Source organism: Phodopus roborovskii, unplaced genomic scaffold, assembly GCF_943737965.1.
Source record: "Phodopus roborovskii unplaced genomic scaffold, PHOROB, whole genome shotgun sequence".
NCBI lineage: Eukaryota > Metazoa > Chordata > Mammalia > Rodentia > Cricetidae > Phodopus > Phodopus roborovskii.
The window spans coordinates 8,333,557-8,358,403 of NW_026126409.1; the positions used below are offsets into that span (position 1 = coordinate 8,333,557).

The 24,847-nt window shown below is 41.6% G+C and overlaps 1 protein-coding gene across 1 annotated transcript; it reads right to left on the reverse strand.

Moving 5' to 3' along the window:
• Positions 1-1,690: 1,690 nt before the first annotated feature.
• Arglu1 (arginine and glutamate rich 1) lies at positions 1,691-23,336 on the reverse strand. The gene is made up of 4 exons (XM_051181963.1): positions 22,786-23,336; positions 16,900-17,125; positions 14,522-14,605; positions 1,691-2,542 (listed from the first exon to the last, which is right to left on the reverse strand). Exons 1-4 carry the CDS (start codon positions 23,124-23,126, stop codon positions 2,378-2,380), a joined length of 816 nt encoding a protein of 271 aa, XP_051037920.1. The 5' UTR covers positions 23,127-23,336; the 3' UTR covers positions 1,691-2,377.
• Between the last annotated feature and the right edge of the window lie 1,511 nt (positions 23,337-24,847).

Genomic DNA, 24,847 nt, shown 5'->3' on the forward strand with positions numbered 1-24,847 from the left:
TGCACGCATACACACAAAGAAAGACACAGACACACACACACACACACACACAGTATATACTAGTATAGTTAAGTGACTAAGCCATTATTCAGAACAGTAACAAGCTCATTTGCTACATCCTAAGGCAAACTATAGTCCTTGCCTAGGAACCTTCCTCTATTTGAAGCATTGAAGAGTCCTCACACCAAACTAATTTAAAGTTTTAGTTTATACAGTTGAGAATTCTGCAAATTCCACAATATTAATGGCAATAACTACAAATTTCAAATGCTATAATAAAAATAAAAACAGTCAGCTAATTCTATAATGCATCAAAAGTTTCAAATAACTGAAGAAAAGCAAAACTGGGAACTAAAAGGAACATATAAATTGCTAATAAATTGTGAAAAAAAAAACTCTTAACTTTTATAATTTGTACACATAAGTGGGAAAAAAATGAAGAAAACAAATTACTACATTGTTGTAGCACAGTAAAGGCGGGTGCACATTATTAACAATGATATCCCTTTTCCTGTATCCTGGTAGACAACAGTAATCAGTTACGAAGCACAGGAACAACTGAATTAAGAGTCTCTAACAGTAGACACTAAGATGTGTTATTTAGCCACTGTGATTTCTTTTCACTTGTAGCAGAAGAAACGTTAATGACGGAAGAAAAGGCACGAAAAGGCTGATCTTAAGTATTTGAAGCCCAGGCTACTCTTTAGACAGTGCTTGAAACACAAGGAGAGCAAAAGCAACTTTTAATGGACACTTCCAGAACCTTGAATATACAACCAAGGAACAATGAATCTGAATTGAAAAGTTACATCAAGAGAATAAAGTATAAGAAGGAAATAATTGAGCTAACATATGTTATGAGATTTAAGTATTATAACCTATTCAGGTAAATGAAGTGGACATGTACTTAGAGTGATAGGGTATCCTATTTACTAAAACCTCACTTTACCTTATGCCTACTTAAAATTCTGCCATTCTTCGTTATCATACTGAAGAATTGAAACTAAAGCAATAGCATTTCCCATAGCATGCAAACATAACATTCTACCATTTAATCATCTCAAGCAACATTTTCAAGGTTAAACAATGATACCATGATCTCCGGGAACCAGGTCTTCGTTATGCCATGCCTATGTACCTCTGAGAGCATATTATGGCCTTTACTTGAGTGTTTTACTACTAGTAAGCATCAACAAATAAAAAGATGAGGCAGATTCTGCTAAAATCCAGGTTATCTCTAAGTTTCCACATGCAAAATTACCCAAACCAAAACCTGAGTGAACTTAAATATGTTTATCCTACAAATAAACATGCAAGGATAAAGATTATTTTAGCCTTGTTGAACACACAAAGCCAAGTTCTATCTGATGGTCCACCCTCTCTGAAAGTGACTTAATAGCCCATAAATTTTAAAAACATACTTTCTAGTGTTTATTAAGTATAATTTGTGGCAATAATACTTATTTTCTATAACAGAGGCACAGCTTTAGGATTTTTCAAAGATAATACTTGATGTTTTAAGCATAGTGTCTGTAAAAATAGCCAGTAGTATTAATTAACAAGTATATTTAATGTACATAGAAACCCTGTGAAAAATATAAACTGGAGGAAATCTAGTACAGTTCTAAGGCTTCTAAAGTAAACCACCCTTTAGATTTAACAGAACTTAAAAAAAAATTGCTTAAACATATGAATTTAAGACTTTACTTTATTCAGCAAAATCATTTATTTACAGTGGGGGAATGCTGGTTTGATTTTGTCAATGAAAGAAACAAAAGTCCGACAGAGACCATCCTGCACTGTGGGGTACTTCTGTATCAGGTGACCAACTGTTATCCTTACCTGTTATCAGGAACACCAAGAGCCATAGTATCACAAGGACACTGCTATAACAAGACCACAAAGGTCCAGCAAAACCCTGGGAATTTTGCAATGCAATTACCAACTTTTTCTTTTTTTATAAATGTATAAAAAAACAAAAAGTCAGCAAAACCAGCATTATGACGGAGTACACAGAGTATAACCCCGAAGTCAGTGGTCAGTGAACACCTTACCAGACCAAGCTATTCACCAAGTGACCTGCCCTTCAGCAGACCACCAACCAGTACAGAATCCCAACAGGTGAAAAATACACCACCTCTCAAAAACAGCAATGATCTGATAAGGATTTGACGTAATGGAGGAAAAGAGGGAAAAATAAATGGATTGCAGAGCATAGCCCCTATTAGAACAAGCTAACTTTCCAGACTTTCCAAATTAAAAAAAAAAAAAAAAAAAAAACAACAAAACAAAAAAAAAAAAAAAAAAAAAACCACTTCAACATGAAGCTACAATACGAAGTTTTTCATTTTTCTTTGTAAAAAGTTCAGTCTGCCACTCAATCCTGGGTTTTTAGTGAGAAAGACAGTTTTGGCCTGGACTTCCCCTTGCCCAGGATAATTTTTTGCTCTTCTTTTTGTTGGCGTTGGCGTTCTTGTTCTAGTTTCATCCTTTCCTCATGAATCTTTCTCTGTTCTTCAACAATTCTCAATTGTTCTTCGGCCTGAAATTAACCAAAGAATGACACTGGTTATTCCCTTCTCTCAGGTGACAATCTACAACATACATGAACATACAAACCTGGAGAGGAAGAAAATAATTGAGGAAAGATCTCTTCACTTAATTACTCCTATGTGTTTTCTCTATTTCAAGATTATGAACAATGAATTTTATGGACTTCATGCCTTGATTATTAGTTATCTAAAGCAAATGCACAGACTTAGTCCCAGAGTATGTATGTACCCAGTAACTGTATTTATAATTAGATAGATATATACAAGAATTGTAGCTAAAAAATCACCACTGTGCCTCCATATTATATACACAACAGTAACCAAAAATTTACCCAGGTAGTGGTGGCACATATCTTTAATCCAGCACTCAGGAGGCAGAGACTGGTGGATCTCTGAGTTCAAGGCCAGCCTGATTTACAGAGAAAGTTCCAAGATAGCCAGGGCTACATAGAGAAACTCTGTCTTGGAAAATTAACAAGGAATTTTTCTAAGACCTAATTTCTTGGAGTGAAAACAAAGCAGCAAATGTTTTGATCTAATAGATTATAAAATACTATCTAATTTCACATCGGCTACAGGGTCAGCTCCTGATGTATCTTTAAAGCCTTCAATGTTCTCTCTATAGGACATGTCCCTTGTTAACCATGAAAAGTAAAGCTATTCAATTCACAATTCCTTCCCCTTCCTCTCACCTTCCAAAGATCACTTTGACCGCCTCAATTCTCTGGGGTCTCCTTTGCCCTTCTCTTAAAGGACATTAGGACTAACCAGCTGATGGCTCTGAATATTGAAGTAGGAACAGCACCCAGGCAGTAGAAGACAGGGACAATGCAAGACAGCTTGCAAAACAAAGAATCACCCACCCTCAACCTCAACAATGTCATTAGTAAGAAAGGCTGTTTTCCCCTGAATGTCTCCATCAGTCACCACCATTCTCCCATTTTTGCTGACTTTGATCTAAAACGTGTACTTTGTGCTTCGACCTGCCTCCCATTCAAAGTCACCGCTTCTGCCTCCCTATTTACTTAAAACTGTTTTACGATGGTAATCAACAAGAGATCAAGCAATTCCCCATTCTTTGAATACAACGTCTGTCCCCATGTCTCCAATGTCCTCTTCCACATATTCTCATATAGAACAACTGATATGCTCCATTCACCATCATTCCTCTGGTTCCTTTACCATGTTTAAAAGTAAAATGCCAAGGCCTTTTGGCAAAAGTGAGAAAGGTAATGGACTATTAGTGTTATCGAACACAAAATGCAAAGTGATGTCATGAGATTATCAAAATGGACAGAAAGGCAGAGGTGGTGGTACAGGCCCAGAGTTCTTAGCTCCAAGAGGGAAGGGTAAGGCACTGAGCAGACCCAGAAGCAGGCCAGATAAAAACCCGGAGCACCGATGGACACCCTGTCCTGTCTTCTTTCTGAGCAACTTGGCAAAAGCCTGAAAAAGAAATGTACTGAGGAAATCCAACTGCCCCCAACTCTACAGACTTCAGATTTAAGTTATTCTGCCCTTTCTTAAAATTGGTTCACCCTTAAGCACATGCAGGGGAGGGAGAGGGAGGGGGAGAGGGAGAGTGAGGGGGAGGGGGAGAGGGCGAGGGGGAGAGAGAGAAAGAAAGAGAGAGAGAAAGAGAGAGAGAAAGAGAGAGAGAGAGAGAGAGAGAGAGAGAGAGAACATAAAAGAGGGAGCCATTATTGGTTTGAAGAGAAAACTAAATCTAAAGAAAGGTCTACAGACCTACAAGACTGCCACCAACTAACAATTTGAGCAACCGTGGAAAGGCTACCATAAATGCCCTTCCCGGATAGTGAGATCAACAAATAATTTATCCACCATCATGGAGCCCTCATCTAGTACCTGTTGGAAACAAGCAAATACCCATAACTAAACACTGAGTCAAACTAGAATCCAGATGCAGAGGGAGAAGACAAGATCAGGTTGGAGAAACACATAGAGCCAGCTGACCTGAACAAGGAGGAGCTAACAGGCCCCCAGACTGATAGCTGGGAATCCAGCATGGAACTGACTCAGGCCCCCCTGAATATGGGTCTCAGGTAGAGGACCGAGCAGTCTAAGGGACCTCAGACAGTGGAACCAGGATGCATTCCTGGTGCACAAAAGACCTTGCGGACATATCCCCCATGGAAGGATACTACCTTAACCTAGAGACAGGAGAGAAGTCCTAGTCCCTACTTCAAATGACTTGACAGATTTACATGACTCCACCTAGATGGCATTGCCCTACATGTGGAACTGGGGTGGGGGAATGGGAGGGGATGGTGGTCAGGGTGCATGTGAGGGGGCAGAGAGGGTAAGAGGGAGGGAGGGGGAACTGGGATCGACATGTAAAATAAAAAATAAATAATTAAAAAAATAGTCCATCCTTTCTGAGGGCCAAGTTCTTTTCCCTCTTTCTAATTTTAAAAATCACTTATTCATTTAGTGGATGAAGGAACACCATGGCATGATTGCAGAAGTCAGAAGACAACTTATAGGAGTCAGTTTTTTATTTCTTTCCATCAGGGCATCAGACATGATGGCAAGCAACTTTACCCACTGAGCCATCTTCTAGCCACTTTAACCCCCATTTACTTGTGGGTCTCACGCCATAGCAGAGGCCTCAAACTCAGGGAATCTTCTAGGAGCATTGTGACAACTCCTAAGCTCTGTTCTGCCCTGTTCTCCCCCGAAACATCCATCAGCTGCTCATGACCAAATCATCTATTCTTTTATTCTTTCTCTGGCTTTGAGAGTTTATTCAAGTCTGCTGTCACCATGCCTGTTAGTGAGACTGTCCCCATTGGACACAGTACTAAGACACTCCTTGGCCTTCAAATTTCCAGAGATTTCAGTGGAAAAAGAAAATTCCAGCTGAACTTCCAAAATTACTATGCCCTCCAAGCAGTGAGAAGACCACCACTAAAATGCTACCTTCACAAGAAATTCATTTAAATTGCCACCTTCCCTAGCTTTACTAATGATCCCAACATAAAAAGAATGATTAATGTATCTGGGGCTGGGAAGATAGATGGCTCCATGGATTAAAAACCTTTGATAAGGACTACAATTCAGATAATCAAAACCCACACCTAAATGCCTAGCGTGACTAGGAGAAAATAGGTGAGGCTTCTGGTTCACTGAGTGAAATCAAGAGATTGAGAAGACATCCTATGCTAACTTCAGACCTTTACATGTGCATGAGCCTGTGTTATGTACGTACGTACACACACAGACACATACAATGTTCCCCTTTTAAAACTAAGCCAGCCAGGTGGCAGTGGCACATGGATCTCTGTAAGCTCAAGGTCAGCCTGGTCTATAAAGTGAGTCCCAGGGCAACCAGGAATACACAAAGAAATCCTGTCTCAATAGAAAAAGCAAACAAAAAACCAACCACTATGTCAACTATCTACATCAAATCATGTATTTGGGGTACCGGCACTAGATACTGAACCAAGGTGCATGTGTGAACACACTGGAAAATCTTTGGCAACTTTAAAAAATTTATTGTGTACACAATGCATAAATGTATGTCTGCACTCCAGAAGAGGACACCAGTTCTTATTACAGGTGCTTGTGAGCCACCATGTAGTTGCTGGGAATTGAACCCAGAACAGCCAGTGCCCTTAACCTCTACACCATCTGCCGGTCCAACCTTTGGCAATTTAAACACCCAGGCTTAATACTATCTAACTTGACCCCAGTAAACCATTAGGACCTTTTGAGTGACTATTAAAAGGACAGATAGTCTCAATACATGACAACTCAATTTTGGATCCCATCAATGTTTGATTCACATGCTTACTAAAGAGCAGCTAGATTAACCAAAACTACCTAGTTACAATAAATTTACTCAACAATTTCAGTTTCTGGAATTTCCTTCATAAATATACCTGTAAACATGCAAAATTTATAATTACTGTGTGTGTGCAAGCCAGGTAAGCCATGATGCTTTCCTCAATAGCTTCTTTACCTTGCTTTTGGGAATGCCTCTTTCTGGGCCTGCAGCTAGAAGCTGAGTTACCATGGCTTACCAACAGACCCAAGGGTACTCCTTGTCCCCATCTACCCAGACTAGGATTACAAGCTTGTGCTATAGGACACATGTGCTTCAGATAACATGGGGGTCTTCAAACTTACATAGCAAGTTTTTTTTCTGGCTAAGCCATCTTTCTGGACTCCCAGATTCATAGTTCTACAGAGTTATTTACTGTAACAGTTTGGAAAAGGAAATGATGAAGACTAAGTAATCTATAAAGGATCTGCAAAACAATATTGCATACTTATGAAAACACCAAACAGGTGGCTTAGCAGTGGCTACTTTTCCAGAGAACCCAGGTTCAATTCCCAGCACCTACACAGTGGCTCACATATAACGCTACACCTACATATAACTCTAGTCCCAGAAGATCTGATGCGACCTTCTCCCTGGGTACTGAACACAGGACAGGTAGTGTCCACAATCACTCAGGCAAACACTCACACACATAAACAGAATGAATATTTTTTAAAAGCAACAAAAACAGCTAGGGAGAAGGTTCTGAGGGTAAAGTGCTTGTTGTGCAAACATGAGGATCTGAGCTCAGACCTGCAATACTCATGTAAAAAGTTGGGTTCAGTGACTAGGCCACACCCAGCACCCTGGAAGTGGAGCTAGATCTGAAGCTCGCTCAGTGGGTAGTCACAGTCTACCAGAAACGGTCGGCACCAGGTCCACTGAGTGATCTTGTCTCAAAGTGATAGGAAAGGATTACACAAAACACCCAGTGTCTATCTCTACCTTCTACCCATGTGCTCCTGTGCTTGCTTGCTCCTCTCTCTCAAAACAGCATCCAGAAAGAGCCTGCACATTCTGAAACAGAACTCTTCAATATACATTAGGTGAAACAAGAAAACTAGCAAATAGTAAGCAGAGTGTCACCGGGGAGAATAAAACCACAACACTCATCTATGCTTGAACATGCATTTCAAGAACTCTTTTAGAAAAACAAAACCATAACCAAATGTGTCCTTTTTAGGTAGAGGATGGCAAGTCGACAAATGAGGTAAGACAGGAAATTAAGCTTTGCTTAATGTCAAACAAAACAAGACTTTAAATGTGATCACATTAAAAAGCAAAATGCAGTAGCAAAGTTTGCTTTAAATACTGAGCTCAAGTCTCAGCAGCAGTTAGCCCAAGGATAAGTATCACTTAGAAACTGCTGCACTAGAAGGGCTGTCATCTCTCTTGTATAATCTAGTAATAGGATTCACCTGTAGTGCTAGACGTTCAGACAACTAGAAGTCTGTACTCTTCAGTGAATTAGCACATAAGCCAAGCAGGCAAACACCCTGCCCATGCACTCACATTTGTTCTTTGTGCTAGTGCAGCTAGTGTCACATTTCTTGACAAATGGAATCCTCAAACACACATTTAAGTGATATCCCTAGTGATGGACAGTTAGTCTGGCATCTAGTGTCTGTGAGCCTGGTGCCATGTCAATACCTTACTTGCTAGGTACTTTCCTAGGCCCTGACTGCCCTCCCCAGTTGACATCTCTTGTTCTCTCCTATCTTTTTGTGCCCTGTGTGATGAGAACTGGAGTATCCACATGGAAGAGCACAATATGCACCTTACCCAGGTTTATTCTATGGACACCTGAGGGGCCAACAAGGTTAGTGTTCACTACGATGCAGCCAGTAACACTTAAGTCTCTGGCCATTATGCCTAGAACTCTGCATCTCATACCTTGTGTGGCTGGTGAAGTCAGAAAACTAAAAGGATCTGTGTCTCACTGTAGGGCTTGGTTGCCCCTCCCAGCATCTTCTGCACCATCTAGTTTACCAGAGCCTACTGCGACATAATTAGCATTCTCCTTGTTGGACTGTCCAAACTTACAATCTAAAGGAAGAAAACACTTTTTATGGCAGCAATTAAAACAAGAGGGGAAAAAAGTGGAAAACTGCACCAATAAACAGTCACCATTTCACCAATCAGAAAAGAAGGCTTCCATTAAAGTCCTCTAAGACACAAAGCTTGACTGGCTCTGCGGTTTGTATTTCCCTTCCTGGACATATATACTAGTGCACCCCTTGCTTTTCACAAGAACAAAATGTTCTAAAAGTAATTAGTGCCGTGCACAGTAGGGCACACATATAGCATTTATGAGGCAGAGACCAAGAATCACGAATTCAAAGTCATCCTCAGCTATAAGACCTGTCTCAAAAACAGACTAAAAATGTTTTGAATTTCAACGCATTGGTAAAACTTTATTATACTTTTTCTCTAATTTTTCATGTACAAAATTTAAAGGAAAAAAAAAAGCCATAACAAAACAAGCACAGTGGGAACTGGCTGACACATACTTATAATCAGCATTTAAGAAGCTGAGGTTAAACTGCAAGCTCAAAGCAAGCCTGTGTGCAGGGTAAGAAGACACAAGCATCCAAGTTGTGCTGACTTTATCTTCCTGAGGAAAACATGTTTCAAATCTACTCTACAGAGTATCACTTATCACCATCTAAAGAGAATTTTATGTCCATTGCTTTTACTACCCTTTCTTCTCTCAATTTTAGTTATTTATAAATTCCTAAACGGTCTTCAAACTTCAATTTTAGATACTTTAGAATATTTTATATTGCCTAAAATGAGGGCTAGACGTGGGATTCGAAGAACACTGTCTCAGAGATTCAGAAACACTACTCTATACACTGACACACACACATGCACACAGACAATACAACTTCAGGCTTTCCTTTTGGTTTTATGTTCTAAAATTTCACTGCGGAGATGACTCATTAGTTAAAATCACTAGTTTGTTACTCTTGTAGAAGACCCAGGTTCAATTCCCAGCACCCACATGGTAATTCACACCCCTTTATAAATGCAATTCCAGGGGATTTAAAACCCTTTTCTGACTCCAGACCATACCAAACACAATGTGATGTGGCACAGATACATGCATATAAAAAAAGATGAACAAATGTAACAAACATTAAAACAAAATACACAATTTCACATTAAAAAGAAAAACTCTAAGCTATATATAAACAAGGCTCTCTCTTTTCTTCTATGTACTGTTCATTCATTTTTCTCTGACTGGCAGCAGCTTCCTTCAATGCCTAGAGCTCCCAGGCACTGGTTCCCTGGCACAATCACAATCAAGTCTTCCCCTTCCTGCTCACACTTTGCCCCACTCCACAAGTCTACCAATTCTCTCCATAGCACCTGCTACTTTGTGGACAGACGCTCATCTTCTCAGCTTGTTTCTCTTCAAGCCACTCTATGCAATGTCAACACACAGAGCAAGACCCAAACATCTGCTTCTTATAGTTTTCCAAATAGAGTGTTTTCTTCCATAACATATGAGGAACAACCCCTCACACAGGAAGCCATTCTCAGTCTGATTTCCTACTCACTTCATTTCAATTAAATTACTTACACATCTGGTGTCATCTGCTAAAATGTGTGTGTACAGCACTATTACCTAGTCTAAGTACCAGGACATTTTAACCTATATATGCTCACTCCTTAAAGGAGTCCTGTGTTCTTTCCAACTATAATTTTATGTGCCTACTGTGAAATTATTTTAAATAAGAAAGAAACCACCACAGACTGTACTGTTTAAAGAAGTGTACTATGAAGACAGATTTTCAGTCAGCACCACCCGGGCAAAAATCAAGACTACTGGATACTCTGAACTCTGACTTCAGTGTGACTGTTTCACTCCAGAGCTGCAAAGGTTGACTGTGGATATAACACTAACTTTGAGGCCAACATCATCAAATCTCTGTTCATCTTCCCATTAACTTCCCTGTATGCGCAGTCTTCTGATCCTTTCAGTACTGACCTCCCTCAGACTATGAGTGTCTTAGTCATTTCCTGCAGGTGTAGTAGAACGAGGAAGACTGAGTAAATGTAGAAAAGGCATTACCTCTCAATTCAAGATGCTGGTCATGGAGTGAATAGCCTCTGACTACATAATAGCAAAGGGCTACTGTACAGCATGATAGCATTTACTATGAAGAGAGTAAGATGGGCTCAACTTCAAGCCTTTTACAACTGGTACAAAGACTTAAGTACTTGCTGGAGTTCCTACCTCCCAAGACCAGAGGGATGTTTGCTCCAGGTTTTGTATGGCGTGCTTCTGAAAATGTCAGGTTCTGTGCAGAAGTATATTAACTCATGAAAAGGAAGCACAATTTTGTGTTTCAGTTTTGCTTTTTTTGAGTTGGGTCTTGGCCCCATAGCCCAGGCTTCCTTAGTACTTACACTTTGTGTCCCACACTGGACTTGAACTCCTGGTAACCGTTCTACTCAACCTCTCCCATATGCAGTGTTACAGGCCCGTGGCCACCAGTAGAATTTAGCTGTTGCTGTGGAGGAATGTGTTCTGCCTAGTTACCAGAGAAGCACAGCCTCCACCTATGCCTTGCCTAGTGTCCAGCAGTGTAGAGACTCAACCTGAACCATCTCCAGATCACTGCAACTGGGAGTCATTAGAAGGATGGTGAATTTGAGTGGGTAGGTGTTCTTCAAGGTTTAAGTCAGCACAAAGTGCAAGTTAACAAACATATACATCTGATACTGAAATAGATCATTTCTTACCCATGTGAGTTATCACTGTAAGAGGTTAAAAATGTCATGTTTTAAAGTTAAAAGATGTACATACTTAAGTATAAATTAGTGCTCAGTTTGCAGTAAGTGATAGCTCTGAAAAGAGTTCAATGGAAAATGTGAGGGTTTTTGTTTTGAAGTACTATTACTAGTAGTAGACTAAGCAGTTTAAACGCCCCCCCCCCCCAATACATACTTCCTAGACTTTTCAGATGTTGCTTTTTATGGTCAGAGCAGTGAAGGTCTTCTTTGCAGGTGGATGTGCTTGAGTTATCTCTTATATATCATCACCTATCCTTTAAAGAGGAAGGCGGAGGGAGATTTTCTACATAAATGAGAAAAGCTTAAAGACAGCAGAATAAGATACTGTGTTCCCTTGCATGGTGGTGCACACCTTTAATCCCAGCCCCGGCTTTAAGGCTAGTATGGTGACAGCCAGGGCTACAAATTAGAAAGCCCTTGTCTCAAAGGAAAGATAGGTTTGGAGATTGATGCGTTCAGAAGATGGAATCCCTGGAGGCATCTGAAGCCAGTACCATTCAAGATCCGCCTTCCATAGTTCCAGGGTCTGAGCCCTGCTGCTTTTGTGATCATGTGTTTGGAATTAGGCAGAAATTGGAAGATGTTGAGGCACGCACAGGGCAGAAAGTACATAGTTGTTTGTAAACCTGCAGTAAGATGGGTTGTTTACAGGTACTTCTTTAGCCACCAGAAGCATGTCAAAGCATGTTGTTTGGAACTGGAAGGAAGATCTGACTCCACAGTGAAAACAGCAAAAGGACTGAAGAATAAAATCAGCTTAAAAGGAACTAACACTTGATTATTTAGGAGAATCTCAGGCTTTTACAGATTGCAAAACATAAATCACAGAACTAGAAGAGTAGGCTCAGTGGTTAAGAACAGTTGCATTTGCAGAGGATCCAGGTTCGGTTCTTGGCGGCTTAATAGTTCTCTGTAACTGCAATTCTAGGGGATCCAATACCATCTCGTCTCTGGTCTCTGTAAGTTATCGAGTACTCATGGTGCATATACATGCATGCTAGCCACAAGTTCATATACACAAAATGTTGCCTTTTGCCAAGACACAGAAGAACTTAGTCTAAATGAAGGTTTAGCATCTAGACAGCTTTTTGTGTGTGACACACAGGTCCTGGCAACCTCAGCAATGCTCAGGAATGAGGATTATCTAGAAGGGGGTGGTGGGGAAGGGTCCTGATATGGTGACTTACACTGGAGACTGCTCGTATGAGTGCTTCTTTCTTTATAGTGAAGCACTTTAAACATTTGCTCTGGTCTTGGGAGGTAGGAACTTCAAAAAGTACTTAGGTCTTCGTACCAGTTGTGAAAGGCTTGGCCTCAAGGCCTTAGCCATTTCATTTCTTCCCACTCTCATGTGCCTATCTGAGGCCTAATTCAAAGAGACATTTCTTGGAAGGCCTTTGTATACCACTCCATCACAATTAGGTCAATCATACCCTATTCATCCACACCACTTAAACATCCTGTATCTTAGAGGCATCCATGTGTCTACAATAAATAAGTTAAATCATTTACAAGAACCCAATTTCTTATCTATGTTCCAAATGACTTTTGCCAATAAAGACTTTAGTGCATGGTTACTTTTGGCCACTCCTTGGGTAGAATGTCATCCAGTTCTTGTTTTCTACAGCTCATGAAGAAGCATATTATTACAATACCCAGCATGCACACTGCTGTTTCAGCCAGGCAAGCACCACAGTACCTAGGGAAATTCCACGGTATCTACAATACATTATTGCTTCTCTTTCTCTTTTACTGGTCCTTAATTCGGCTGAATTTTAGTATTTAATATCAGCAGCACTCAAACCAAAGAGCAATATCAAAAGAGCTGGCTTTAACAAGCATGTGCCTGCCAACATCTTCAAACACAATTATCTTTAGACCCCCCTCATAAAGGACATTCCACTTTCCGCAAACAAAATTTTGTTCAACGCCAGACACTTCTTAAGCTCCCAACTCTACTGTAATTACCACAAATGGGCATTTATAAATATATCCAGGGTTTTTATCAGTTTCTAGAAGTCCAGCTTTTTTTCCTAAGGCATCTTTCTACTGAATTCCACTGTCAACATGTCATCAGAATGATGTCACTCCCTACAGTCTATCAGTAGGTGTCTACATCTGTGTAAATCAATCCACAAATAGAAAACAAAGCACTAGAGGGCTTACAGAAACTTGACCTCATTTTCATGTAACACCTTTTTACAAAAGTAGAGGTGTAAAGAAATGAAGATTAAAAGAACAAAAATTGGCCATTAACCTCTGCCTGAGAAAGGTTCCCCTACACTATGATTTCCACCCCCACCCCCCTCAATAATAAAACTTTCTTCTTGCCATGGGTGAATTAGTAACTGATGTGGGCAGTCACACCAAGGTAAGGAGTGTCCAGGCTATCCCGAAATCAAACCTCACACAGCCATCTAATCCTTTTACCATGTTCTCACAGATCTAGTTCCTCTTCTGAAATGTTTGTCACAAACCTGACTGCATTCACCCTACAAATTTCAATCCTCCAAACTGAATTAAGATTGTCTCCTTTCTTCTATTTGCAGTGAGACTAACAGTTAACCCACCCATACTCTAGACAAACTACCCTTTGTGTTTTTCTTAATAGTCACTGTTTTCAAGGAGAAATTAAGTTAAGTGACACATCTTGCTCTTTCCCAAAAGAGCAAGTCTCAGCAGCAAATACTTTTCTTGGTCTTGATACTGCTACTGTATTCAAATCAGACTTTCCTAGAATCTCTCCTGGGTTGTGTCTACATTCATGGGTTACTATCTTGGGGTTTTGAACTACTCATATTCATAGTCTCTCCTTACACTGGCTGATTATATTTTAATTGGCCAGTACCTTTTATAGCTCTATAATTAGTCTCTGTACTTCTGTTTAGATTATAAGTTAGAAATAAGAGATAAATGGTGTGAGCTGAGCCTAGGTTATATGAGATCTGTGGCAGGGGGAGGGGAGTAAGATCGGGGAATGTAGTCTTCCTTCTGTTTAGTAATGGGGTGCTATTCTTGTCAGCTATCTGAAACACTTGGATATTGTTTTTGCCCTGATGGTTGTTTCTAGGCTTAAGCAATTTAAGTATGGTTAGAATGAAGACACTGGGGATAGGGGATAGCATACCACCCCCATCCCAGGAAAATGATTTAAAATATGAAAATTTTACAATTCTCTCCAAAGTTAGAGATTAACATCATCAATTCTACCACTCTTTACTTCAACCTCAAGGTCTTTGAAGAGCCTTGAGAGTCTCCTCAAAGTCCAATTACTGAGCACAATCCACATAACCTGGAAGACCCTCAAATACACAGAACTCACCAGTTTGGCCTGTGCTTCTGCAATTTTCCGGTTATTTTCTTCTAATATCCGCTCCAGTTCCTCACGCTTTGCTCGCTCTTCCTCCTAAAGGGGAGGACATGTCACGATGTTAGGAAAATAAAGTGTTTAGCTCTACTATCAAATATTACTAATCTTCCTCTCAACTCTGTTGGATCTGACTTACAGGGCAGCTTTACAGCTACCTTTCTGTCTGACAAATGATAAACTGTGCAGCCACTAAAAAATTTGTTTCTAACACTAGATTTAAATCATCCCTCCCAGTCCAAAACAGCAACCGACTAAACCCTCCCTAATAGTCTCCTGGCAATTATTACTAATACTTTAATATCACACAAATCAACAAGGACAACTACAAAACTGGATAGTATTTACCAAATTAAAAGTATATAAAATATAAATAAAGTGAATATTTGTCTCACCAATTATGGATACCTACGTATTCTTTACCTATACTCCTTTAATCAGCATTAAAAGTTGAGTATTTACTGTCTTGTCCAGTGTCCTGCAGAGTGTGCTCCTCGGCTGCCATACGCGCCAGCTTCCTCTTTAAAATGATTTGTACTGTTAGCTTGGCAATACCTGCATCAGCAGCTCAACCATTTATAAAGAAACAACATACAAGGAAGGCTGAGCTGAGGAATGCAGATGTTTATGGTAAGAAGGAACAAAAAATGTAATTCATCATTCCTAAGGCAAACAATTAATAAGAAAAATACATTTACTGTTAGTGAAAAATACAAATGGTAATCCATACTAAGGACTGCTTCCATGGGGCATGGACTTAACATCAGATGTTGACAATCACTAAAGGCAGCTTATATTGTCATCTACAGTCTGCACTGAAATTCAGGAATCCAGGGGATGCACAGTCAGGAAATAAAATTCTGTCATTTTTTTTCTTGGAGAATTTAATGAAGTTTTATAATGCAAACTATATGAAGATTGCTTGATGGATTGGGCAGTGTTCAGATCACAGCATACATACTCAAATGATTTTAGTATTTGGAAAGACTGTCAGAGGATTGTGTCCGTGTTAAAAAAAAAATGTTAATATGAAACAAAAAGCAAATGAAGAGGAAAAAAATCTTGCTATGATTAATAACTCGCTACAAGATAGCACAATTACTCCAAAAATATCTCCATTATTAAAGGCACTGATATAAATAAAAATACCATACACTGATTTTTAGTCTGTGAAACCAACTACAAACAGATCTAATGTAGTTAAGACAGGACAAGGGAAATGCACTGTACAAGCAAAGCTTACTAGAAAGCAGACTTAACACAATGTCAACTTGTCCACAGTAACGCCAGGATGAAAAAATGACAGTAAGTCATGTATTTAAGCCGATTATTTATAAATTTATGTTCAAGAAAATGTAACTACAGATTTCCTGTGTCACACAAATGGGATTCATTTATTCATTAACAAACTGTGGATGGACACTCAGTGCTGTGAAGCAATTTGCCTTGAGTGTTTCTGTGACTTTCGCCACACTTTGCGATCCTGGAGTAATCAGTGCAAACAAGCCATAAAGCTTCAGTAGCAAATTACTGTCTCACAGAAAGACATTTTCAACTTCTGCTCCAGCTGCTGATAAAACAAATCATGTGTTTAGCTTGACTCCAGACAAGGACAACCTGTTCCTTCATAACTCTCTAGAGAAAAAAAGGAGTTGTTAGTAGGTACTTTAAAAAAAAAAAAAAAAAAAAAAAAAGGAAAGAAAAAAAAAAAGATGAACAATCTGGACATTTTTCCTTAAAAGATTCCTTCAAACACATTAAGAAAATGGAGGGCCTTATAATCAAAATGCTACAATTAGTCCACTGTGTTGAAAGGATTTGGGGAGGGGATGAGGGGTAACAGAAGGAAGAGAAGAGTGAGGAAACCTGTGCATCAAAAGCAGGTGCTGTCACTCAACATCAGGCCCTGCTCTTTGTGATCTGACTGAAGGCAAAAGCCTCTCACAGTCTAAGTAACAGAGTGATAAACAGAAAAGAAGATGTAACCGCGGGTGGATTTTTAGCCTTTTCCCTTTTCCACTCCCTGGCTTCCCCCTACCCTCCCAAAAAAGAATGTAGTCCTGCAGCCATGGCAAAAGTTTCAAACACTTCTCAAATACATAAGCCAGTTCCGTTAGATCAAAAAAATATCCTTGAATAAGTTTTAAGAAAGTAACTTTTAAGTACCAGTCAGCACTTCTGGCTAAAAAATTATCTTTCGCAGCCATGTAACTTTAGATGAGAAAGGAATTAGATAGTCGCATTCCATCTCGTTCTTGACTGAGCAGGAGGCACACCTGACACTGAAAGTTTTGCCATGGACTGTCTCTACTTTCCAAACGACCGAGCGTTACCTCTCTAGCTTTTTGTGCTGCAAGCTCAGCTTGTCTCTGTCGCTCGAGTTCTTCGAGCAACTGCTTTTCCATGATGCGTTTGGCCTCTTCCACCCTTCGGAGGACCTCGCGCTCGATCTCATCCTTCCTCTTCTCCAATTCTTCTTCCACCCTCTTTGCCACCAGCTCTTCCACTCTTCGTGCTGTCTCTTCCTCAATGAGTTTTTCTTCTATTTCCTGCTGCCGACTGAACAAAAGCAGAAAAGACAATATTTCAACCTACAAATTTTAAACTAATTTTAAACCTACTTACTGATTCTGATTTCTTCTATCATTGATAACTTTATAGCTTATTTTCATATCATAGTCAAAGAACAGTCAGGATAATGAGTAATACAGAAATTCAAATGGGGGGGTTAGGTACACTCTAAATATAGGAAGACTAGTATGTAACAGGAACCTAATTCATCAGAAACTGCAGATCTGAAACAGGTGTCTACTTCTGTTATCAGGTTGGCGATGCACTTAGTGCACTCATGTCCCTGCTCCTTAAGTAACGAACAGCCAACAGCAGTGTGGCCTTTACTCTGGGCTCTGACCTTCTTATCTTATTGTGCCTTTTCCTCCTTTTAATGTTTGATTTTATTTAAAAGCTGTTCTGGATTTGACAGAGCAGAAAGGTAAAATTGTATTATCAAGGCTAATCGAATCATACTGTTCTCATTTTAAGCCCATAGACACAATTAGCTTATTGACTGAAAACAAAATTTTATCTAAGAACATCTATCAAAGTGTTATCAACAAAAATACTTGTGCTGGTTCCATGTTCTATTTTCAAGTTAGTAGGAAGAAAAACCTAAAATGTTCTTCCATTTTATTTGGTTGGATGTTACAGGATACTGTTTGATAGACCGAAAGCTTGTTACACTTTTAAATATAGGTACTACAAAGTATTAATCTATATTTTGCTCTCATTATGTTTCCACCTAGCAGCAGGCCAAGAATTATTTAGTGCAGAATGAATGAATTCAAACGTTCTTAATGATGTAACTAAGTCCAAAGAGGCCAATTATCAATACTTCCTCCCAAACTATGAAATTAATAAAACCTGCAACTTCTATCTTTAGCATCTACTTGATATACACATGTATGAGACAGCTGTACAACTGACATGCTCAGGGAAGACTTTCTAGTTTGGTGTGGCCTTTAAGTAATTAATCTAACACATTTCAACTCAATTCCCACCCAAGGACTTTCAGCTCAATCCATTCCTCTCAGTTTCTACACTTATCTTTGACCTGTTTCTACCAAAGCAGAAGACAGGACAGCAGACTTGGTTTTTCTCAAGGTTTTAGCTATTTCCAACACTATGAGGACTTGCCTCCATCTTTATTATTTCCTTCCCAACTACATACAATTTTCCAACAGTGTAAAAGCTTAAGACTCAACACATCCCTTTCTCTTTAACTTCCTATCAAATAAAGGCTAGAGTAAGACTTTCTTTGTCAACAGCTACTTAACAAGACACACCAGATACAGAGAGCATGATGACACTGAACAGGTAAGTTACTTGATTCGATGGTAATCATCTACAGAATGGTCTCTATCCACCCAAAGGGAAACTTTTTGTTGCTTTTTTTTTGGGGGGGTCATCAGTTAGATATACTAAAGCCTAAGAAACTCAGCATTTACATCTTCAAAAACTTAACTCTCAAGTATCAGTGTTAGATGGACCAGAGTACTAAGTACAGAAGAAATAATGTACAAAGGGAGGGAAATAAGTAAAGACCCTAGGAAAGCTCACCAGCAAGCAGCAAAGGTCCCACTTTAGGAGGAATCTGTTAGTGAAAGAGACTTACAGGGTTTGGACCAGGCAATCAAGTCATATCTTCTAAGCATTATAGGCAACAGCCAGCCAGCCCACCCCAGTAGACTTACTTATGCATCCTCAGTGAGGGTCTGGGCATGGCTGCACCACAAGCCTCACAGGATCATAACTTTGGCTGTTATTCTCAGTGACATTTAAAAGGCATCTTGTCCCTTTCCCGAACATACAATTCAGAAAACCAACAGGCACATAAGACAGTCCATCTTCCTAGATGGTTATCAGGAAATCAATAATAAACCCACCATTAGGCCAACCTTTCCATTAAAAACAATCACATCATAAGAATCACACAGACCTTTAATTCCAACACTCAGAAGGCAGAGTTCGAGGCCAGCCTGGTCTACAGAATGAGCTCCAGGACAGACAAGGCTACACCAAGAAACCCTGTACTAAACAAACAAACAAACACCATACAATTCCAGAATTCTTTCAAGCTTTTGCTTGCATTCCTGGGTGAGAGCCAGGACGTCCTGCCTATCCTGAGATAGCAGGTTCTAGCTTCTTAAATCTGAGCCCAAATAAATCCAGGGTGTTTGTGTGTTGGGGAGTGGAGACTAGGGACACAACACAGAGCTCTATCTTGTCTCTCTCATCTCTGTCAATTTCTCTGCTGAGCCCACTGCTTTGTTAAAAATCTCCTACCAGACAAGAGTTATTTAATCAAGATCAAGTTTTGATCAATAAGGTTCCATTTTTTCTTGGGCATTTAAGAAAATACTAGTCACAGTGAAGATGGTAACTGACTAGCAAAGCAGGGAGGGCACCGTATTTGGGCAATGTTAAATGGGGGCATTTTTTAAATTTAAACTGATGCTGTATATTTTTTAAAAAATCCTTAAAACAAAGGAACTCACCTCTTGGAACTCTAGGAATTATTGCCTGGTAATTGCTAGCAAACACTAATTACTTTGTACCTAATAAGGTACTAAACACTGGGCCACAGTGAATGCTGCAGTGACGGAATGACCCTTGACAGACCCTGCAGCTTAAATCTTCTCTGGGACAAAGGTGAGGCAAGGATGGGGTTGACTGAAAGAGTGCTCTCTTCATCGGTCTTTTATATAGCTCTGCAGAGTATCTTCAGTCACAGAGTTCTTCATCCTTAAGATGAGCTCTACTATTAATTCCAGTTCACCTTTGACACTCTTAGGCTCCTGATTTGTAATGCAGATAACACTAATGTTTAATTTCAGATGTCACTGGGGGAAGTTACCAGGCCAATGATAGACTTTCTACAGGTTGTTTCAGCTACCTGGTTTTCCCATCAGTTAATACAACTTAAAAATACCTAAGAAATGTTAATACTGGTACAAGCAGAGATGAGGAATCACATTATGTGGCTGGGACCCAAGCAAAAGAGGGAGATTGGATTGAATTTAGAGCTACATGAATTAGCTCTTTAAAAATGAGAATAAATGTTAAAGGCCTACCTTTTCATTATTTTTTTAATTATTGTAATGAATTAAGGTAATTACCAGATTCCTTGTTAAGTTATTCAGCAGGCTATGCCTGGAAGCATATAAAGTTATGCTCAGTAACATTTACTGACTCATTCTATACCAAATACTAAGTACTTGATAGCATCTCCAATCTTCACAATAAAATGGACTTCCAAGCCAAGCAGTGGTGGCATACACTTTTAATCCCAGCACTCGGGAGGCAGATACAGGAGGATCTCTGTGAATCTGACACCAGCATGGTCTACAAGAGCTAGTTCCAGGCTAGCCTCCAAAGCCACAGAGAAACCCTGTCTTGAAAGAGAGGGAAAAAAAAAAAAAAAAAAAAAAAAAGAATTCCATTTCATACACAATCAGATGATTTAAGGCCTCAGAATTATAGGTAGCAAAGCAATTGGTCCCAATTATCAGACTTAACTGGTTAAACCCAACAGATGACTCTTGTTTTACCATGTCTCCCCCCACCCATCTAACCCTAGACTTGATGAAAATACACCAAGCACTCATGTATTTTAGTGTCATCTTGTTTCCACCCTGGGCTTTTTACTGTAAATACACACTCCCAGAGGGTTCTTTCAATCCCTGGGACCAACTGCTCTTCTCTTTACGGTCCCCAAGGAATTCTACCTATTCCCCTGGTTTCAGAGACATATCACCCACCTTAGTTAGCTGAGTTATACACAAAAACCAGAACCTAGGAGGCCAAGGGAGAGCCTGCCCTTCCCTTTCCCTCACCTACACTGCTCAGCAGGCTTGCCTCATTTTAGGGAATAAAGGAGGAAGAATAGGTTAAGTTGTAATAATGGCACTACAAACACAACAGCCAACTGTGATGATTTTCCTACATCCTACACTCAACCTTTTCAATCAGTTCCTCTTCCATTCCAACAACTGCTCTTACCCACTTCCCCCTCCTTGCTAAGTCTCCACCCTACACAATGCATCCTATACAACAAATGGTCTTTTAAAGGGCACCATTTCATTTCCCTTCTTACAACTTCCTAACCTAGGACAGATTAAACATACTCATACAAGAACCCACCTATAACTCCCAGCCTCCAGTCACTCCTGGACTTCAGCACTTACAGAGAGCCCCACTGTGGCCAACACCACTGACTGCTCTTTCAACTTCCTTCCATTCTGTTTTCTTGTGGATTCAAGAAGACAGCTGAATTACTTGCTCCTTTGGACCACATATATCCTATTGGTAGGCTGACCATCTCCTACCCTCCACTCTCTGTGATATACTACTACATATTACCAGATCAAGATCTCAGAAGGAGCCAATTAATTTTTCCTCCAACAGCACCCACTACAGCTCCTGGTAGTTACTAAAGGCTCAGTGCATACTACGCAGCCAGCTCAATAAACAAGCAATAGGCATCTGTAAACACACTACTTTCCCTCACTCCCAAGGCTCTTATCGCCTATGGTTGAGTGTCCTCTCTGCAAGACATTAGGACACAGAATTTGGTGGCTGCCAGTCCTGTCCCTTCTCAAATGCCAATGGCAGCTTGCCTTCTCTCAACCCAGAACCACAGCACAACTCTACGACCCCTCATTTCATCCTATGTTGGCCATGTGTGGCGTACTAATGATTCTAATCAGCACATCAAGTTTCCTTTGTTTTCACATGCACAATTACCTCAACTGTCACAGGCAGCTTTTTCTATGTCCTACATCTTCAAGGCGGTGGGATGGTTCCACACCCTAACAGGATTCCATGTGGCCAAGGTGTAGTGAGAAACAATCTACTGACAGCACAGGGCCCTTCCACCTCCAGTATTGGCTGTGTTCAATCGAAGACCTGCTTCTGGAGAAAATTTGCCTAACACAAACTCAAACGCAGAAAACAGAAACCCCTACACAAGTCCATACACCTAAAGTTCCTGCTCTGTAACCATTTATCCAGTCTTTACTCAACAACTCCGGAGACGATGGCTGGCTGGCTGGCTAGCACATAGGCAATATGCATAGCACTATTGTTCCACGTGGCCGCGAAGGAGGCGGGGGAGGGGGAGGAGTGAGCACGTCTTTAAAAAGTACTGCACAATGCAGAAGTTCACTCTGGTTGCATTATCCACACCTACTGTTTTTTTAAACATCCAAAGACCCAGAAACCACGTGTTCTCTACCCAATTTTAAGTCTGTCAATCCCCTGACAGGAAGCGAATTCACCCTGTGTGAAAACTCAGGGTACTCTGAAACTGGAAGCAGGCTTGTAGGCAAGGAACGGCGGGGTCCAGCATGCTCGCTGGAGGGGCCGAGGCCACAGGCAGGAGGGGAGGGGAGGATGGCTACCCAGGTGCTCGCTGGGGGTCTGAGCATCTGTCATCCCAAGGCTGTATAAGGGAGGAGGGACGGCCCTCACCCCGGATCCCCTCGCAGGTACACCCTGTGCCCCGAAGCCCCGGACCCAGCGATGCGCGGCCCCGCCGACCTCCCGCCTTCAACTCCGACTTCCGGGCTGGCTCTCCCGCCCCACGGGTGTCGTCCGTCCCCCTCGCCCCCCGACACCCCCTCCCGAGCGCGCCCCCGCGCCTCCGGTCGCGCGCCCCTCACATTTTTCGCTGCCGCTCGAACTCCGCCTTCTTCTCCTCCTCCTCCCGCTTCTGCTTCTCGTCCAGGCTGCTGCGCTTGCTCACCGTGCGCCCGAAGATGTCGATGCGGTCGGGCGGGGACGAGGCGCGCTCCCGCTCGCGCCGGGACGCCGCCGCGTTGGTGGAGCGCGAGCGCGAGCGCGACTCCCGCCGCCGATTCCGTTTGCTCTCCCGGGACTTGGAGCGCTTCCGCACCCGCTCCTTGTCCCGCGAGCGCGAGCGCGAGCGGCTGCGCTTCTTGTTGTGCTTGGAGCTCTTGGTGTGCTTGGAGCGGGACGAGCTCCGGCTCCGCGACCGGCCCATCCTCGCGCGGCGCGGCACCCGCCGCCTGTCACCCGCTGCCCGCCGCAGGCCGCCCTTCGCCGCCGGGAAGCTCGGCCCCCCGCCCACGGACCCTCCGCTTCTCCCCGAGCGCACCCGCCGCGCACACGGCCGCCTCCGCCGTAGAGGCCTAGCAGGCCCGGCCCGGAGTCCCTAAGATGGCAGCTGCGGCAGCACCGGCCGCCCTTCCCAGAATGCCCTGCGCCGAGCGTGCCTGCGTGAGCCCCGCCCCCTGGCGACGTCGTCGAGGCGGGCGGGCCGGCGAGTGCCGCCGAGCGTGCTCGGTTCTTTCCGCCGCGGCGCGGGAACCTGAGGCATGGTTGGAGTTCCGGGCCGCCTTCGGGTTTCTCTCAACTTACCTCAGCAAAACCTCTAACTCTAAGGGTTTAGAAGATATTCTTGATGGACGTTGGCCGAAAGGCAGAATGAGGCCCGTTTAAGTGGGAAAAGTCTCCTTAGGCGGCATTGAGAGTTTACTCATTTGCTAGCCCGTTATGGTGGTAGGCGCCCATAACCCTAGCCCTCAGAAGGTGAGGCCTGAGGACCAACCAACTGTTGGGGTCAGCTATGTAGCAAGTTGGAAGCCAGCTGGGGATACATGCATAATATATATATATATATATATATATATATATATATATATATATATATAAAACCTATGCATGCATGCATACCATATGTGTGTGTGTGTTTATGTGTATAGCCAACCACAAAATTAGAGCAATTCCCAGAGTCGCAAATTATCAGGATGTGCATGTTAGAGCTAATTAAATATTTTTAAGTTTTACTTAAAAGGTTAACATCATTGTAGATTTTCAAAAGAAAAAAAAAAAAAAGTGAGCTCTAGGCCTAGCCCCAGTGGGCAGGGGAAAGACAAGGAAAAGAAAAATGAGTAATGACTTAACCTCATTAGGGTCTTCTAGCTTTTGAGCTGCTTTAACAAAATATCAACAGCTTGTTACTTTTTACCCACACTTTTGGAGGCTGAGAAGTACTCCGATTATGTCCTGGTGGGTATGTTTGAACCCCCAATGTGAGACCTAGTGCTTAGCCTAGAGAGGGGAAAGAACACAAAAGACAAGGATTCCCCATGAACACCTTAAAAACACATATCCCATTTTTGAAGCCAAAGAGCCTCCCCATCCCTCCCTGGCGGGCTTAATCTTTTCCAAAAAGGCCCCTCCTCCTTCCCTTTCTCCTTTTGGATTTTTGAGAGAGTTTCACTCTGTAACAGTCCTGGCTGCCCTGAACTAGATCTGAAAACCAGGTTGATCTTGAACTCAGATCGACCTACCTTTGCCTGTCTTGTGCTGGGATTAAAGTGGGCTAGAGCCCCACTTGTTAATGCTGTCACATTGCATATTGGGTCCAACTCATGAATTTTAGAGGAAGGATTTTTCTGGGGGTTCAGAGGCAGCATGTGTTGCACTCTGCCTCTGTCTTTCTTGAGAAAGTATGTGTGTGTATGTGTGCTGGGGGTAGAACCCAGGGACTCATGCAAGTGTCCTGCCAGCTACAGGGCACCTGTAGAGAATTGGGTACAGGTTTCACATTGTTCCTGTGAGCTCTCATCTTCGTGACATCTGCAAACATGGCATCCTGTGGTTCAAGCTAGACAGGAATTTGAGAGTAGCACCCCCATCTGTCTCCCAGCATCTTAGCAGTCTGTCAGCCACTTCAGCAGCATCCCTCTCTTGCTGAGA